Here is a 16,589-nt window from a genome sequence, read left to right as displayed (position 1 = left end):
TAGTTACTGATGACACCTGAGTGGCTAAATTGGATATATTTGACCCCAGAATATGCATGTGCAAGCCCATTTAACCCCAGGCATGTCAGAGGCAGCATCTCCCAGACTGGAAAAGCTGTGAGTACTGCCGGGCCTGGGCAGGACAGAAACGTGCCTGTAGGAGTTACTTCTGAACCTCCCACAGGGCTTGACCGCAGGACTCGGCAGTGCCAGCACACCTACCGCAACTCCCCAAGAAATCCAAACAACTTCTGCCTTGGGAAATCGGGGAGACGGGAGTCTGTGCTCCCAAGCACAGGCTGTTATGCACTGCCAGAGCAGAGAGAGTGGGCATCCACCAGAGCCTGGAGGGTATGCGACCTCCTGAAGCTCCCTGTGCTCTAGGCTGAACCCTCCACACAAGTCAGACCCGCAGCTTTAGAGCTCAGCATCATGGAAGGTTTATTTAAAGTCATGGAGGACATAAAAACTATAGTTATAAAAGATATTAAAACAGTCCTCTGAGCCACGCTAGCCATGCCAGGCCTGGGTGAGTCCACAGAGTTTACTCCTGTAGCACTGGAGTCTTTTTCTCTTTTCTTTTCTTCTTGGCTTTGCCCTGCTTCTGCTGGTTGGCTTTGCCCTGCTTCTTCTGGGTCTCCTGGCTGACATTCCCCTTGGTTTTCTTTGCAGCTGGAACCTGCTCAGCTTCATTGCCTGCATCACCTTTTCTTTTTCTGTTCATATTCTTCTTCTTTTTCTTCTTCTTGTCAGCCACAGCATCTCCTCCATTAGCAGCTTCCTTCCTGCTGCCCGCCATTGCCACTCCGTTCTCCCTGACCCCTCTGTCCTGATTCTTGCACTTGCTGCTACCGGGCACGAGGCCTTTCTTCTGCTTGGGGGTTTCTGTTCCCGGGGGCTGCTCCTCTGGGGCTGCTGGTTCTCCATCTTCACTAGATGGTGTTACCCCATTCTCCTGGATGCTCTTCTTGCGGTTCTTGCGTTTCTTGGTCTCTGGCAGGAAGCCTTTCTTCTTCCGCTTAAGCGGCTCTGCTTCCTGCGCAGGCTTATTGGCTGTCTTCTCTTTCTTGGGCTTCCTGCAGAGAGAACGCCAAAAATCAAGAGCAACTTAGTTTACAGCCGAGGAGCAGTGTGATCCATGCTACAGGCAGTCCACGAACAGGCAGAAGCACAGGAAAGGCGCAGGAAGCACAGGCATGCTGCAAGGACGAGCGTTATCCCTGGAGGCGGTCCCCAGTCTGCACGGGGAGTGGGTAAAGGAACAGCAGGAGCCAGGCCAGGACTCAAGAGGGCACAAGGAGACTCGAGGAAGAATCCCCAGTTCCACAGACCAGATAACGCTGTACTTACCACTTTCTCGAGCACACCCGCCTGTGGCCCTGTGCAAAGCTACTGAGACACCGTCTGTCCAAGATGACAGCCCCAACAAGGCCTTCACTGCCCTAACAACCCCAAGAGGTCTTCCATAAGAACCCCCAACAGACCATTGCAGTCTCATCTAGGCAGCCTTCGTACGCATGCCACACAGCCACTGCTGCTGCTCTTCTCTGACCGAGTCCGTCAGCAACTTCACCACCGCCCAGCCCACGCTGCTCAGCACCAGCTCAGTCCCCAGAGAGGAGTCCTGCAAAGGAACCGGGCTCTAATTCCGTGGCCTGGTTTTCAATGTGAAGCTTTTCAGAGAGTTTTTCAAGCTGCATCTCTTCAGGGTGGAAAAACACCATCCTGACAACCTGACGTTAGCACTCGCCTCTCAGCACCTCCACCAGGATCCTGTGCACAAACCACAGCTGCTGTAAGCTTGTTCCAAGCTGCTGTAAGATTGATCTCTGCGTGTCACAGCAAGACAGCACCAACAGCGACAGCAGGCTGCACCCCTGAACCCCAATCCCTTCCTCAGACAGCATGCACAAGCTCAGCGTTTCCTACCTTAGCGATCCCCCTCCTAGCTGCAGTCTCTCCTAGCTCCTAAACCAAGCCTTCTCCTTGTGCCAGCCCTGGCAGTACGATGCCAGTGAGATTGGGAAGGGGCCTGGAGCTGTGTCATAGGGCTGGGTGAGGCCACCGTGCTCTGCAAGCCTGTTCAAAGCATGAGAAGGGGCCGCAACAGCTTCAGCTGCCTTGTACAATTCCCCCCTGCCTGTGAGCCCTCTCACAGTGAGCCACATGGAAGCATTTCCCTGAGAGCCTCTTGCTGGGCTGAGATACCACAGACCAGGCCACCCACACGCTGGGACCGCAGCTCCTAGTCATGAGCAAAGCGCCCAGCATTCCCTAACGCTGTGTGTCTCGCTAAATACTGCCAGCAGGAAGGGGAAACAAAAGTTCTGGTTGCAAGCTATTGATAGAAAGGAAAAAGAGATCCTATACTTTTTTTTAGCCCTGGAGCAAAAGTCAAATCCAGCTGCCATTTAACACAGGAGCACTAAAGCATAAACACTGAATGCTCCCCAGCTTTCAGAGCCGCAAGGCAACCAAGCATCAGGCTGGGGATCCAGACACTAAGGAGCCCAAAAATCACTGGAGAGGACTGAAGGTCCCGGCATGTACGCTCTGGTATCCAGTCACTTCCCAGGACAGCTACTCATTCCCTCCAGGCTCACATTTGCAGAATCAATCCATAGCGATGTGGTAGGAGCTTAGTGACTCATCCTAGCCTAGAAATTTCTCTGCAGCTTTGGCGATGGCTCTTAAACCAGGCCACCACTTGGGACTGCTGAAAGCAGGCGCTCTAACCTTGGGTGATCAGCTGTCCTACCTCTACTGGCAAGACACGATCAGATATCAGATATCCATTACAATCCTTTCCCATCAAGGGCCAATCCTAAGCATGTAAGCACCTGGAACAACGAGCCTGGCATTATTCCAAACAAGCAAAACAACAAGCGTTTCAACCTCACCAACCCAGGAGGTCCACTTAACTCAAACTCCAGCCAGCTCGCTGCCTTGACTTCCTTTCTCTTCCTACTTCCCCACATCAATAAAGACAAGTAGGAGAGGCAGGCAGTCCCCCAGGCAAGCCAAGAAGCCCGAGTGCCAAGCACACATACGTGTAATTCAGCCAGCGCATGACGTTCCAGTAGAGAGAGTCGAGACGTGCCGAATTCCCAATGCCTTCTGGCTGGTTCAGAGCTACCAGCACTTTGTCCAACTCCGTCAACTTCACACGCAGCTTCTGCAAGAGGCAAGTACAAACAGACAATCTGCAGAGCGAACACAGAGGGGCACTCGTAGCTGCAGGGCACAGGCCATCCTCGGGATAAGACTATGGCAGGAATAACCGATCCTGTCCAGCTTCTCCGACCTGCTGCCCCGAGCCCAACTGCAACACCACTCCAATTTGGGGGCAAAAACCACGCCATCAGGTACAGGGTTTGCTTGAAAACTGGGTCTCTAGCATAGAAGCATGAGTCTAACAGCTAGAATTGTACTGGCATAAAAAGGAGTGAAAGGTCCTTGGGCCCTCTTTCCTTTTCAGTCCATGGCTGGGAGCAGGGGGAAGAAGACGCATTACTATGTACCTATCTAAAAGAAAAGCAGCAGCATTTTCAGTCTGGTTTCTAAAGGACAGAATCACACTGCCTCTGGCTGCCTCTACAGCTTCCCTAACCCACCGGATAATTTCAGTAAAGCCAGACAGAACGGGGCGTCTCAAAGGCTATTCAGTTCCTACAAGAGCCTTGGAAATAATCTCTCCCCTCCACCCACTTTCCTATTAGGTCTTCACAAAGAAACAGGCTGTGGTGCGAGCTCAGTGCTTATCAGTAGGAAACTGGGCTTCAGCAATTCTGCTGCTTGTGTTACTTTGCTCCAGTAAATAAGACCATGTTGGAGACTTATTTTGTCACCTATAGAAAAATCTTCTTGTGTTCAAAAAAGATGTTTTTCATTAGGGAAAACAAAGCCCTAGAACTTCACTCCCACTCACAAAGCTTCTGATTAAGTCTCAGTTTCTGGAAACTAAAATCTCTGGAGTTCAGTGGAGAGGACAGAGCAGTCATCTGGGACAAAACCCAGCTCACTCTCACTGTATCCCAGGCCGTATTTCTGCTGATAAGAAAGAAGATGCCACATGCATTTGCAGAACACTGCACAAATCCTTCAACAAACTCTTGGAGATCAGCTCTCAAGAGCTGTGGATCACTCCTGTAGACACAAGGGCTTTTCTGTCCTCAAATCCAGCTAGGCATTCCCTCCAGGGGTACCTTCGGTAAGAAATGAGGTGGGATGTAGCGATGGAGCAGTCACAAGGTAAAATCCAAGCGTGACATTTAAAAGAGGCTTTGGTGGTATTCAGAAGAACGGCCATTTGCCACACATCGGGTCACACACTCACCTGCTCTGTCACAGTTTTGAGGAGCAAGTTCAACAGCTCCAAGCTCTTGGCAACTTTCTCTTTCTCAGCCTTCAGGATACACTTGCCAACCGTTTTCAAACTCTGCAAATTAAATGGGGAGATGGAGAAGAAGCACGCATTAAGTGGAGAAACAAATCACTCTTCTCAAGAGAAAGCAGAAAATGAATAAGGGTTGGCGGGATTAACCTGTCACCAAAATAACTCTGGAACACAAAACCCACCAAACTCTGGAAATGCTCAGGAGGGTACATGGTGGAAGCTGCTGATGCCCAGGTTAATTAAGAAACAACTGGACAAAACAAAAGCAAGCATACCACAAAGGCACAACCCTGCTGCTCTCCCTAGTTTCTAAGCTAAAGCACAACTGGAGACGTGTTGCTGCCTCCTGGAGAAAAAGAGGAAAGACTATATCCACCCCGGCACTGGAAAGGCCAGGAGGCTGCCAGACAACAGACTCACCTGAGGGACAGCAGCTACTCAGCTGCAGAAGCTGGGATTTACGCCCAAAGTGCTAATGCAAAAATCCATTAACACTTACGCCTAGGAAATCCCAGTTGCCAGCACTAGAACGGGGCTTGTCAATCAAGCTTAAATTCACTGAAATGACTGAGAGAAAAATCTCATCTCTTTGTGTTCCCTTTATGTACTGCAGGGTTTCTGAGACACTGAAAGGTCTGGCTGAGAGGAAAATCACTCCAAAGATAGGTCAAATAAAAGCCAGAGTTATTTACAAGTGGAGAAGGGCAGAAAATAGCCATAAAAAGGCAGCCGGATCAAAGAGGTGGCCCAGGGGCACTGATCCTCTGCCTGCAGCTGGCCCTCGCAGCCCCGCTTACATGGTGGTTTTCTTCCCCACGATGTATCGGTGTGGATGCACGCACCACAGCAAGCCCCGCAGCTTGCATGGATTACACTAATATGAGATCGGAGTTGCAGGGACAAGCTTATCGTAGACAGTGGCCTGCCCCATCACAGCCTATTTCTCTAAAGCCTGCCTTTGCTTGGAGTTTGAACGTGCCGGGGTTCACCCCAGGCTCAGCATCCTCGGTGCCTCAGGCGACACGCATCGCTCGGAAGTCGCTGCACCAAACCTCTCCCCAGCAGTGGAAGGCCGTAGCTCTCCAGGAGATGCAACCTCTCCCATTAGACCATCTATTGCTTTTGCTCCATTCAGACTGGAAGTAATTTTAAGGATGCAGAGCAAACTATTTTCCATCTATATCAGCATAAAGCTGGCAAATAAGGTAAAAATCCTTGCAGACACAGACAGAAGTAAGAAATTTATTCCCCAAAAGCTAGCTCTTTCAGTAATGACACCCACAACAGAAAAATAATGATGGCCAGCAAGAGCGTAAGGAACACTTTTAGCAGAAAAAAGCGGGGAGACCAGATAACATATCTGCAGGAACAGCAGCCTTCAAGTAGCATCATTTACTATCTGTACAGGCTCCACACCCTGGCAGTATCTTTTGAAAATAATAAAGACACAGGTATTTGCTGATCAGGATGGTCCACTCAAGCCCTGTATCAGAAAGCCCCCATGTTCTGCTGGCTGGAATTCACGCTGCAACTTCATCTGACTGTCAATAACTTGCTAATTAGTCTCTCCTGATATAGATGCACTGCAACTCTATTCCAGAGCTGTCATTAACCTACAAGGTCATACAATTCAGCAGCTCTAAAGTCTCTCAGGTAAAACGAGAAACAAATACAGGGTGTTTGATTTTTAAAAAAAAAAAAAAAAAAATCTTCCCATGTGGGATAGAACACTCCATGGGCCATGCACACTCCATTTATTAGGCTTACTACTACTACTACTAATGATCAGCAAATCAATAATGAAAACAAAACAGACTGATTTGCATAAAAATTTTCTTTGCAATTTGAAGGACAAGATATTGCCAGGCTAACAGTCATTACTTGTGGTTAAAGTAGCTTTCAGAGAGGCTATTAAGTTGAGATCCCTATTTTGCTAAGTTGCATACAGGTTCACAGTGAGAGAAAATCAGTATGGATTGTCAGCTCTTCAGGACGAGAGGAACCAGGGCAGTACTGTGAGAAGGAGCCACAGTGAAGTCAACTGTCATTTCATCTTTTTAATATATGAACATTTTGGAATTAAGAAGGTGTTAAAAATAAATTGCATTTTCTCTTCACTGTAGATGAATGATGTAGATGACTGCATTTAAATCGCGCTGGCTGGACTCTGGCTGTTCTTGCTGCCATCCCTACTTCCCAGAATTGCCCTGATGCTTTCAAGGGTTTGAAATAAATCCTGCTGAAGTCAATAGAAAAGTCCTATAGCTCTGAACAACACCTGAGGGGCTGATTTTCACAAGTCTGCAAGCAGTTTTCAGGTGCTTGGGAAATTGGGACATGCGTCTGGTTTGGGGTGCCCAACCAAATTCATGCAGACCTGTAGAACGAAGAGGGTGGCTTGGCCAGCTGGAGATGGAAGATAGCACTGGTCTAGCAACACCAGTGCTGTAAGACTAAGCATCTATATTAAAAGCAGTGTTTTGCATGAGTCTGGAAACACAAGCACAGTTCCACCAGCACAAATAGCCAGAAGCAATCCCATACAATTTAGGTGCTCTGCAAACAAATAGCTCCCTACTGAAATGGATCACTTTTAAACAGCTCTCAAAGGCGAGGAAGGAACAAAGAAGAGGATGGGGGTGGGTGAAGAAGCCAAAGGAGCAGCAAAGAAGCAGCAGATAATTAATTCCTACAGAATGTACAATTCTCTCTAGTCCAGAAGCAGAATGGATTGGCTTTAAGGAAGCTGGATTCAGATAAAGCCTTACTATTTCTCAATGTGTCTTTTCCCTTTCCCTTCTGCTACAAAGGGTGTAAAAGGAATTTACTCCAAAGAGCACAAAACCGCCAGCACCTCTGTATGCGGTGTGGTTCAGACAGTCAAGCCTCCTTAAAGACTTGAGTCCAATTCCTGCTCAGCTCAGTGTCACTTACTATCCTGATCTCATCACCACTGCCTCAGAGCACTTCCCAGTTACGCATTACATGAGATGGTATCTTCTGTCATGCACTCGTTGCTTCCCTCTCCTCCTCCCATAGCAGGGAGCATACACAGCGGAGGGTTTGCCCCACGGGATTTGTGTTAGCATGCGACATCAATACAAACTTGGACTGGGGCTGCTGGCAAGCCTTGGGGAACCGCTTCCGAGGAATGAAATCCCAAGTCTCTTCAATGGGAATTGGGTCCAAACCTCAAAAAGCAGCTTTCCCAAGTATTTGTCATAACTTCTTACTACATAAGGTACCAGCCATTGTCTGTACGTTATGGGCTCGCAGAGCAGATTGCTTTGGTCTGCTCCCTTGCTCAGCTATCTGAAAGATGAAATTAGCACTGCCACCCTGATTGCGCAGGTCAATCCTTTTGCAGGCCGACCGTGATTTCATTTGGGGAATGTATAAAATGCAATCATAAAATTAAAGCAAAAGCTATTATGTAACAGATGGCAAACTGCAACACATGGCAAACATGCTTTAAAAAGAAAAGTAGTATTTCAGTCATCTGCAGCATCCTTAGGAGAGCCTCAAACACTGATTAGATTGCAAGACTTGCACAAGGTTGGCAAGTATCTCCATTTTACATAGCAAGACTGAAGCACAAAGCAGGGGTTTTGCTTCCAGCTATGCTACAGGTGGAGGCTTAAGCGAAAACCCAGAAGAACTTGTCTAACCACCTCTTCTGTGATTCCCTGCCATGTGCTGTTTGCAAAGGTATCCAACTCTCCCTTCCCCTGCCCTCTGAAAGCATTACCAACCTGAGTCACACAACCCAATCACTCGGTACTAAAAGCAGAGAGACCGCATGGCTTATATTCAACAGCCACACTTGTATCACTTGCTGATTATGTTGTTTTTCTCCCATTTTCTGCTTTTCTTACTTTGCTCCTTCAGTAACAGCCAGTCCCACTTTGCAGGGAATCTCAGTTCCAGTTACAGCTCAGCAATACCTGTGACGGTTAATCAAGCCTGCACATCGGAGTTGTCAGCAGATCTGGGCAGGTCATTTTCCAAAGGGAAAAAATATGGAGGCAGTTTTCACAGCTGGAACTCCCATCTCATCTCAAGCCAATACAGCAGTACAGTTCCTGCCTCACCCTACATGGGTTCAGCTGGCAGAGATGGTTTTGTCTTCTTATGTCAAACATGCTGCTTCCAAAAGCCTGACTGTTTCTGGTGGATGGCACTCCTGGATCCAAAGTTCTCTGCTTCTAGGACTTCTACAAGGAGAACAGCACACCCCCAGCATCTTATCAATCAGTGCTTTTTCTTATGTTCCCAATTCCTGCACCACAGATGGAGCTACCCCAACTACTGCAGGACCCAACCTTCATTCCACCTCTCATTGCACTTCACAGCATTCCTTCATCTTCACAAAGCATAAAACAAGTTTGTCAGAGCACGGGAAGTAAATACCGGCAGTCACTCAGTCACACCAGTAGGACAGAGGGCTGGCAGCCAGAAAGGGGTGTTAACCACACAGCTCCATGCCTCAGTTTCCCAGGTAGGATTTTAGTCTAAGCCCAAGGCTCCCCTGAAAGCTGCAATACAGCAAAAAGTGGTGCATGTGCATCTAGAGCCAAAGCCAGCATCCCAGCCACTGCCCAGCCCTCCCTGCAAGGGAGATGGCAATATGCTGTTATACGGAGCCAGGCAACGTTTCTGGAAGCCTCCGCATTCACATCTGCCTGCAATCTCAGCCTGTCTGCACCTCTTCCCTTTGCACAGGTACCGCAGCGGGGGACACACTTAGCCCAGACTTAGAAGGCACAGCAGTATCTCGAGACTGCAGACGAGTGTTCTGCTACCAAGAGACGAGCACATTTCCTAGCTGGAAGTTTGAACACCATTTAATATTTATGCATTCCCAGCACATCCTTCAGCCTATTTCATTGTTCAAAACAAACAGCCCTTCCCCTCCATGGGATCAGCCTGACAGATCCATCACTGCTCCGTGAGCTGGAGAAGCCCGGCCAACCTGCATTCTTTCCGCACGCTGCGCTGTCTCCATCCTTCCCCCTCCTCCCCCATAACAGACCTGATGCTGATGGATAAATGTGCAGATTCATGGCCGAGTACAGTGCCAAGTGCCTTCTGCAAAACACATACCTCCACCCACCCTGCACGACCTCACACCCCCTAGCACAGCTCAAGGTTACCAAGGTAAACTCTCTTCTCTAGCAGCAAATAGTTCAGCAAAATTTCCACCCTACTGAACGTCCACAGTCACGACGAGAAAGCGTTTAAGAGGTCTGAAACTCAGCATGCTGACTGTTTTCACACTGTGAAAGCTAAAGCTTTGCCCTAGCTCCATGCTGCATGCAGGGTCCCAGAGCAAAGACACAACCTGGCATTTTGCTGCTGTTGTGGCTCAGGTCCCTATGGTGGGGTTGCACCCAGAGGGGCCCCAGCAAGTGGGTTTGGGGCCCTACGAGAGCGTGCCCATTACCTGAGCCAAAGCAGAAGATTTTCCATGTCCATATACAGGTAAGCTGAGAGGTTTGGGAGGGGCACAGCCTTCCTCTGCTATTTAGAGGCTAATAACAAACTGACAACCAAATGAAGTATTTTAGTATTCTGTATACTCATAACTCCTGTTATTATCCGATGTAAGCACCCTCGCCTCACCTGTAATTACTCTCACATTTCTCCTGAGAAGTAAAAGGTAAGCCAGCATCATTCCCTCCATTTCACAGAGGCCAAGTAACATGACTGAGTCACACAGACCATGACGCAGCCAGGAATCAGCTGTGAGCTTCCCAAAACCCAGACAAGCCGCCCCCAAATACTTTCTTTCATGACAATATTCACTATACAACAGAACCCAAACTAGAACTTAGGGCTAAATCATGGAAGACAAAGCAGGGAGGAGGGAAGAGTATGCCTCTTCAAACCAGTTTCCGTCTATCCACAGAGCCGGATCCGTTTCCAACTCCAGGTACACAAGGTACACAAGCACACAAGGAGAGGTTCCCATGCCACCCACCTGAACAGCACAGCAGCTGCTGCCGAGTGCTAAAAGGAGGAAAAAAAAAAGCCCTGACAGTCCCTCCTCCCTCCATTCTCTCTCACTAAGTTTCTGAAGACTGAAAGTATAAACGTTCGAAACTTTTTTCCTTGCATCTCTAGCAGAAACAAGTCGTCAAGAAACGCTCACAAAGGGAAGGGAACCACCAAGTTTCTGCTTGTCCCTGACCGAGAGAGAGCGGGAAGGTAGGGGACTAAGCATACCCTTCAGCATGTGGGTCTAACTAAAGGGCATTTTTTTTTTTTTCAATGTTTATTTTGGCTGTTATTGAAGGGAGGAGCCCAAAAATCCAGAAGCCATTCTCACAGAAAATGTCAATGCTTTCCCAAGTTTAAAGATCTGATTTTTTTTTTTCCATAGACGATATGAAAATGCAGCAGGGAAAAACCATACAGGACAGCTGAGGGAACAGAGGAGATTGAATTCTCCACAGAGACATCCAGTACTCTGAAAGGACGTCAAAGATATCAGTTAAATCACTACTGGCCTCATTTTACAAGCTAAGAGGCTGAGAAAGGGCAATGAATTAAGATTTTATAAAGACAGACAGATAAAAGTTCAGGCGATCTTCAAGAAAAAAATTGAAGATTGGCTTTTTTAGAGATTTGATGAAGTCACTGTTAATAATTTATCTCCCTACAAATTAAGCCACTGATAATCAAATGTGATGCCCTTCAGAAATGAAGGGCATGTCTACGCTGGAAGGCTATATATAGCATATCCCTCTCTCCCCCCCACATTCTGAGTGGCTCCAGCTAGTTATTTTAAATCCCTACCTGAACAACGCAATAGCAACAAAACTGCCTAAAGCCACACAATAAAAGTCTTCAGAGAGCATACGGTAACTTCCAAACGATATGAGTCTTGGAGAAGAGGTCTTGGGTTATCTATACCATCCCTTGCACAGGCCATGTAATCCCCTGTCTGTCTACATTTATGCCTTTCCACAGAAACATGGTTGCCTGCCCAGTCCAAGTCTAAGTAACCACCTAAGCGGAAGGAGGCACCACGTGCATGTCATTAGGATTATGTGTATATTTATCTGAAAGTCTCCAATACTGGTGACCTGGAGTGCTTTGGTCTTGCACTGAACTTAGGTATCAGATTCTGTGAGCATTTTTACGTTCCAGGATGCCTTGATGCCATTTTGGTTTCAAACAGCCAACCTGAACATTATCCGCTCTGCCCGTCCCTTATCACTTCGACAAAACAAGCAGAGGAAAAAAACAGTAGTAAAGTCGGGCCCTTCCTATGATGTACCTACTGCAGAAGACAGACGAAGGAAACCCTCAGGAAACTGCTGTGTACAAGCCAGAGAAAGCAGTTTTAACAACAGTTTTCTGAGGGCTGTTTTGTTTTGAAGTTGCTCAGCCGTGAAAATATACATTTTCTGGAATATTCCTCAAAATCCTTTCCCGCTTCCCCCTGGCTTTCACATCGTAACTGGGAGTTTCAGCATAAGTTGGGAGTTAGACAACGCACCTCCGTTCCGGAGGGCAAGCCAGTTCCTGGGAAAAGGATGACATAAAAAGGTAATGAAACTATGTATTCCGATCCTGGAGCTTCCTGCCCCAAATCTGTCAGTGAGTTACTAAAAAATTGGCATGGCTTCAGGATCACTCTAAAGCCAAGACAGCAATTTTGTAACGTATCAGAAAGAAAACAGAAATATATCTAACACCGGGAACAAACACCAAAATGTGCCCACAATGACAACTGGGAGAGCTGAAAGATGACATTGAGAGGCGCTTGATAGAGTAAAAAGACAGCGTGAGAGCCCTAGCAGCAACCCTAGAGATCCCTCGCCAAAACCGTGCGACAGGTCCCTGCGTGAAACGGGGAACCCGGGCCTCTCGGGCTCTGCCACGAGCCTCATCGCAGGACTCCGGGCAGTCCCAACTCACAACAGCCAGCGTCCTCCTTAGGTAACATGGGGACGGAGACTGCCGTCCAGCACAGCGGGATGTTCTGAAGCCAAGTTAAGAAACAGATTGTCCATGCAGAAGGAGGGTCTCTGGGATGTCTCAGGAGACCCAAGTTTGATTCTTGGCTCAGCTCCCAGCCAAGTGTGTCATCTGTAAAACAGGGTGAACGACTTTAGTAAACTAAATACATTAGCTCTTGGGTTTCTGCAAAATACTTTCTTCATTACATCAACAACTCACTGGTTTGAATTTCCTTTGTAAAGCGCTTTGAGACCTACCGATAAAAGAACAAAGCTCTCGAAGAGGAAGAAGCCTCTGTCAGATGCTTTAGCATCTCAGGTGAGCTCTGTCATTTACAACATGAAGCAACTCTGTTTCTTTATACTGTAAACACAACTGAGTTGTCTAGACTCCCAACATTAGAATAAACCCGAACCACCGTAGCAAGGTTCTGCTTTGTTTAAAGTAACTAGGACCAGGGAGGCTAAAACTGTGCCGGAGCTATTTCTCTGCCTCCTTACCTTTGCTTGCTGTCCAGTAAAAAAGAGCTGGCAGGGCAGTCCCACAGCTTGTGGACAAGGCTTTCTGCCCAGGCGACCCAGCAGAACGAGCCAAGCGCACCAACCCCAAGCAGGGCTCGCACAAGAACAAGTCAACTCCAAAGTACCCGCTAGGATATCAAGACTTCCCTCGCTGACAGTAAGGGGATGGCAAGCATGAATCCTTCATGACTGTGATATATGTTTTATAAGCATGCTTAAACATTTGGGGAACAAATAAGGTCAAGTTAGCTTATGTAAGCACAACAGCCATTGCCTCGCAGCAGCCGGAGCTGCTATTTCAGGAAGCTGTCTCTTCATTTAAAGTTCCTGGCCACTGATTCTCCCTCATCTGTCTCTTAGTTTTACACGCATAATTCAACGATATCCAAGACTGCAGTTTTCTCACATTGCTTCTTTCCCAGTTCCAGCACGTATCACTGCCTAAAACCACCCCAGGCTCCCTGCTCCTCACCGAGTGATCTGCAGGTATGCAATGCAACCACTGAGGCAAGGCAGGATGAGAAAGCAGGCACCAGGAGACAGCATCCCACCCTCTCTCACAGCCTTACACCTGCAATGGCAATCCTGCACTTCAAGAGCTACCAGCCCCACAGCTGCAAATCTGGCCAAGGACACAGAGAGCATAGCAAAGCCTTCAGGTGACAGCTTCCTTGCGAACAATACCGCTGCTTGAATTACAAGTGCACATCAGTATAGTCAGTTAAAGAGTTGGCCCTGGGTCAAAGAAAGGTATAAAATTCTGCGTCATCATTTTTTCCTCTTAAGACAGCTATTTGTGAGGGATGGTGGCAGGAATGGCCAATGACACCAAACGCAGACCTTTCAACTAGAGGCAGGGCAATAAAACTTCATCATTTTCCAAAGCATCATGAATTATTGCTCTCCGTCAAGGTTCTCATGGTTAAGCACTCACCCACCTCCGAAATCATGGCCTTCAGTGGAATGGCCCACTGAAACAAGTCTCAGATGAAAAGGGACGAGACTGAGCTGCAGAGAAACTCTCGGTTCTGCAAACGCCCTCCTTACCCTCCCGCTAAGCAGAGGCACGTGTGGACATCAAGGACAGAAAGGGCTAGTGTTTAGCCTAAGCTCTTGCCTAACACAGTCCAAGCAAACTCACCCCATAATTTCAGCACCAAGCCCATAACTTCCACTCAACCTGCAGCTCCTCTTTCAGTGAAGCAAACAATCTCCACCTGGCGATTCAGAGCTAATACACTCTTCAGCAAGTTATTTTAATGGTGAATTACTCTCTTTGACAAATACGTACTTTCTACAGATTCTAAATTCTAAACAGACTCGGTTTCCAGCCTCTGATTTCTGCTACAAGGGATTTTTTACTATCTCCAAAAGAAATCAGTCATGATGTGAGTATTGTTCTACTACACCATAAAGCCACTGCATATTTTTACAGCTATTACTCAAATAAGTGAGCATTTCTGCACCACCAAAAGACACACAATACCTTTTGCAGCTTTAGAAAGTTTTGCAGCACAAGCATCAGCCTTTGGCTATGAACCAAAACTGTTATATGGAATATAAAGTCCTTGATCCCTCCTAATTACAGCAGCATTTAAAGACGCGCAGCTGCCCTAGCACCAAGGAGCCATACCAGCACTGTGTTAGCGCAAGGAGGGAGCAGGAGGAAGGGAGACGAAACCCAATACATACATGCCCACCAACAGAGCACTCCGTAAAAATGTCATGCCAGGGTTTTTTCAGGCCAAAAAGAGAACTAGCACCTATATGCCACTGCCAGTTAATAGTGTGGGAGGCCTCCAGCCCGCAGGGTATACCTTGGACAGCCCAAACAAAGTGACAATATTTCCCAGGAATTTTTCTTTAAACACAGACGACCACAGAAATGAGAGGCACTGAGGCAGCTTTGGTAGCAAAGCTCATTAAAATACTGGATGGGTTGCAAGTTGCTAAACTTTCCCTGACAAGAACAACATGAAGGCATTGTAAATGTTTGTGGTTTCCCAGTCAGCTGCTAGAGAGAAACATGGAGATGACTGGGTTGGAAGGAGTGGCATGTTTTATGTAGCTGGAAAATAAAATCATACCTGACTCCACCCATTGGATTCCTGATGCAACCATTAAATAAAAGCTATTTAATGAAACCCAGGATTACCTGCTTCCTCAAGAATCATAAACAGTACCTCCAAATTCCATGCTTAGATTTTGTCCCTCCTTGACACAAGAAAACCAAGCCAATCATCCTGTTCCAGTATGGTAAATTATAGAATGGCCTAAATCACCTTGTAACCAGCATTTAAAGAAGTAAGTAAATGAAAGCTACACTTAGAAAGAGGTCAATATTACTGTTACGTAGGAACACCAAGACTGGAATCTCCCATGTCATCAAGTTTAGTCACCACATCATAACATTATTTTGGCTGCTTGGTTCCCCTCACGTCAATCCACAAGAATATAATTGAATGGCATTTGCTTCTTCAGTCTCCTGTCCCACAGATCACCTCCTACATAACAGCTGCACCCAAAAACTGTCTTCAGGTACAATCCGCACTTGCCACTGAATCAGGAACCCTGCAATTTCTGTCACTGTTTTTACTGCGCAAATTATCTCCCAATGTATTTTAAGGTTTCCTTGATAAACAATGTTAGCAAGGGAGTCTGGTCCAAAGGGCCTGCAACGCACCAGGAGTCAGGAGTCTACTGCGCTTCAGCTCTCTCTCTTGGGCCCTGAAGTTCATTCAAATACAGAACTTCCATAACATTTTTTGAAACTTTGTAAATGTTCACAATACCTTTCAATTCAAAACTTGATTTTTAAAACCACCTTAAATTGATCCGTATGAGTGTATTCCCTAAAACTCGAGCTCTGTCTGTTGGATCCAGACACAGGCACCGCTGAGCTGTACCCGGCAACATTTCTTGCACTCTGTGAAAATACATCTGAACGGTGGTGTTACAAGAATGCTGTAATGCTGGTGGACGCTACTCAGACCTGGCGCAAGCAGGTACAACCCCTCTAAGATCAGTTAAGTCGAGCACAGCCACGGACTCCAGCTCTGAGAACGAGCACCACAGTAGTAAAAGCAGCATCCATTAGGTGCTATCTATACGTTTAACACGTTGAAGCTTGTTACCTCTGTCACTTGGCTGATGCTTTCTCTGATCAATTCCTCCCACTCCTCTTCTGTCATGAAGAGCTTCAGATCGTGAAGTAGCAGAACCTTCTGGAGAAGCAAACAGGCCTGGGCCTGAAAGAAAAAGGGGAGAGGAGACGTGAAACTCCGCACTCTCTAGGGAAGGTGTTAGCAATGCAAATACCCTGCTGAAGCAAACAGGGAATGCCATATTACGGATGCTGCATATCCTCACCAACATCTACGACGCTCTGTTAGAAAACATTATCTAGACCCTAACAGAGTCACTCCTCAGGAGACAGGGTGGTGGGTTTTGGTTGAATGCACATACTTAAAAGAGAAGGTCAAAGGAGAGGGGAGGGATCATGCCGCCTCTAGATTTAGGCATTAATATCCAAAATATGCTTCAGTAGCTGCTCTGAGTGCATCACTTTCAGTCTCCAGAAGTCTTCAGGCAGCCCTTTGCGTGACTGTGCCCTTCACCGTGCTCTGATGAATGCAGTAGGCACAAATAAACAAAAATAAAAGCTGGCAGGTTAGCAAATGCTTCGTTTCAAAGGAACCCTAGAT

At 47.1% G+C, this 16,589-nt stretch overlaps 1 protein-coding gene across 3 annotated transcripts in view; it reads right to left on the bottom strand.

Moving 5' to 3' along the window:
* Nucleotides 1-430: 430 nt before the first annotated feature.
* MYBBP1A (MYB binding protein 1a) overlaps nt 431-16,589 on the bottom strand; it is a 59,880-nt gene continuing 43,721 nt past the window's right edge. The window contains exons 24-27 of one of the 3 annotated variants that reach the window (XM_082328356.1): nt 16,020-16,133; nt 4,337-4,438; nt 3,051-3,175; nt 431-1,076 (exon numbers count right to left, since the gene is read on the bottom strand). In XM_082328356.1, coding sequence (XP_082184482.1) covers nt 545-1,076; nt 3,051-3,175; nt 4,337-4,438; nt 16,020-16,133 — 873 coding nt within the window. In that variant the 3' untranslated portion in view covers nt 431-544. Of the gene's footprint in view, nt 1,077-3,050; nt 3,176-4,336; nt 4,439-8,504; nt 8,611-12,330; nt 12,494-16,019; nt 16,134-16,589 lie in introns of those variants that run through there. The other 2 variants (XM_082328358.1, XM_082328357.1) reach the window with 2 other exon arrangements.

This window comes from Platalea leucorodia (assembly GCF_965183815.1).
Source record: "Platalea leucorodia genome assembly, chromosome: 16".
NCBI lineage: Eukaryota > Metazoa > Chordata > Aves > Pelecaniformes > Threskiornithidae > Platalea > Platalea leucorodia.
This window is presented reverse-complemented; position numbering and strand designations above follow the sequence as displayed.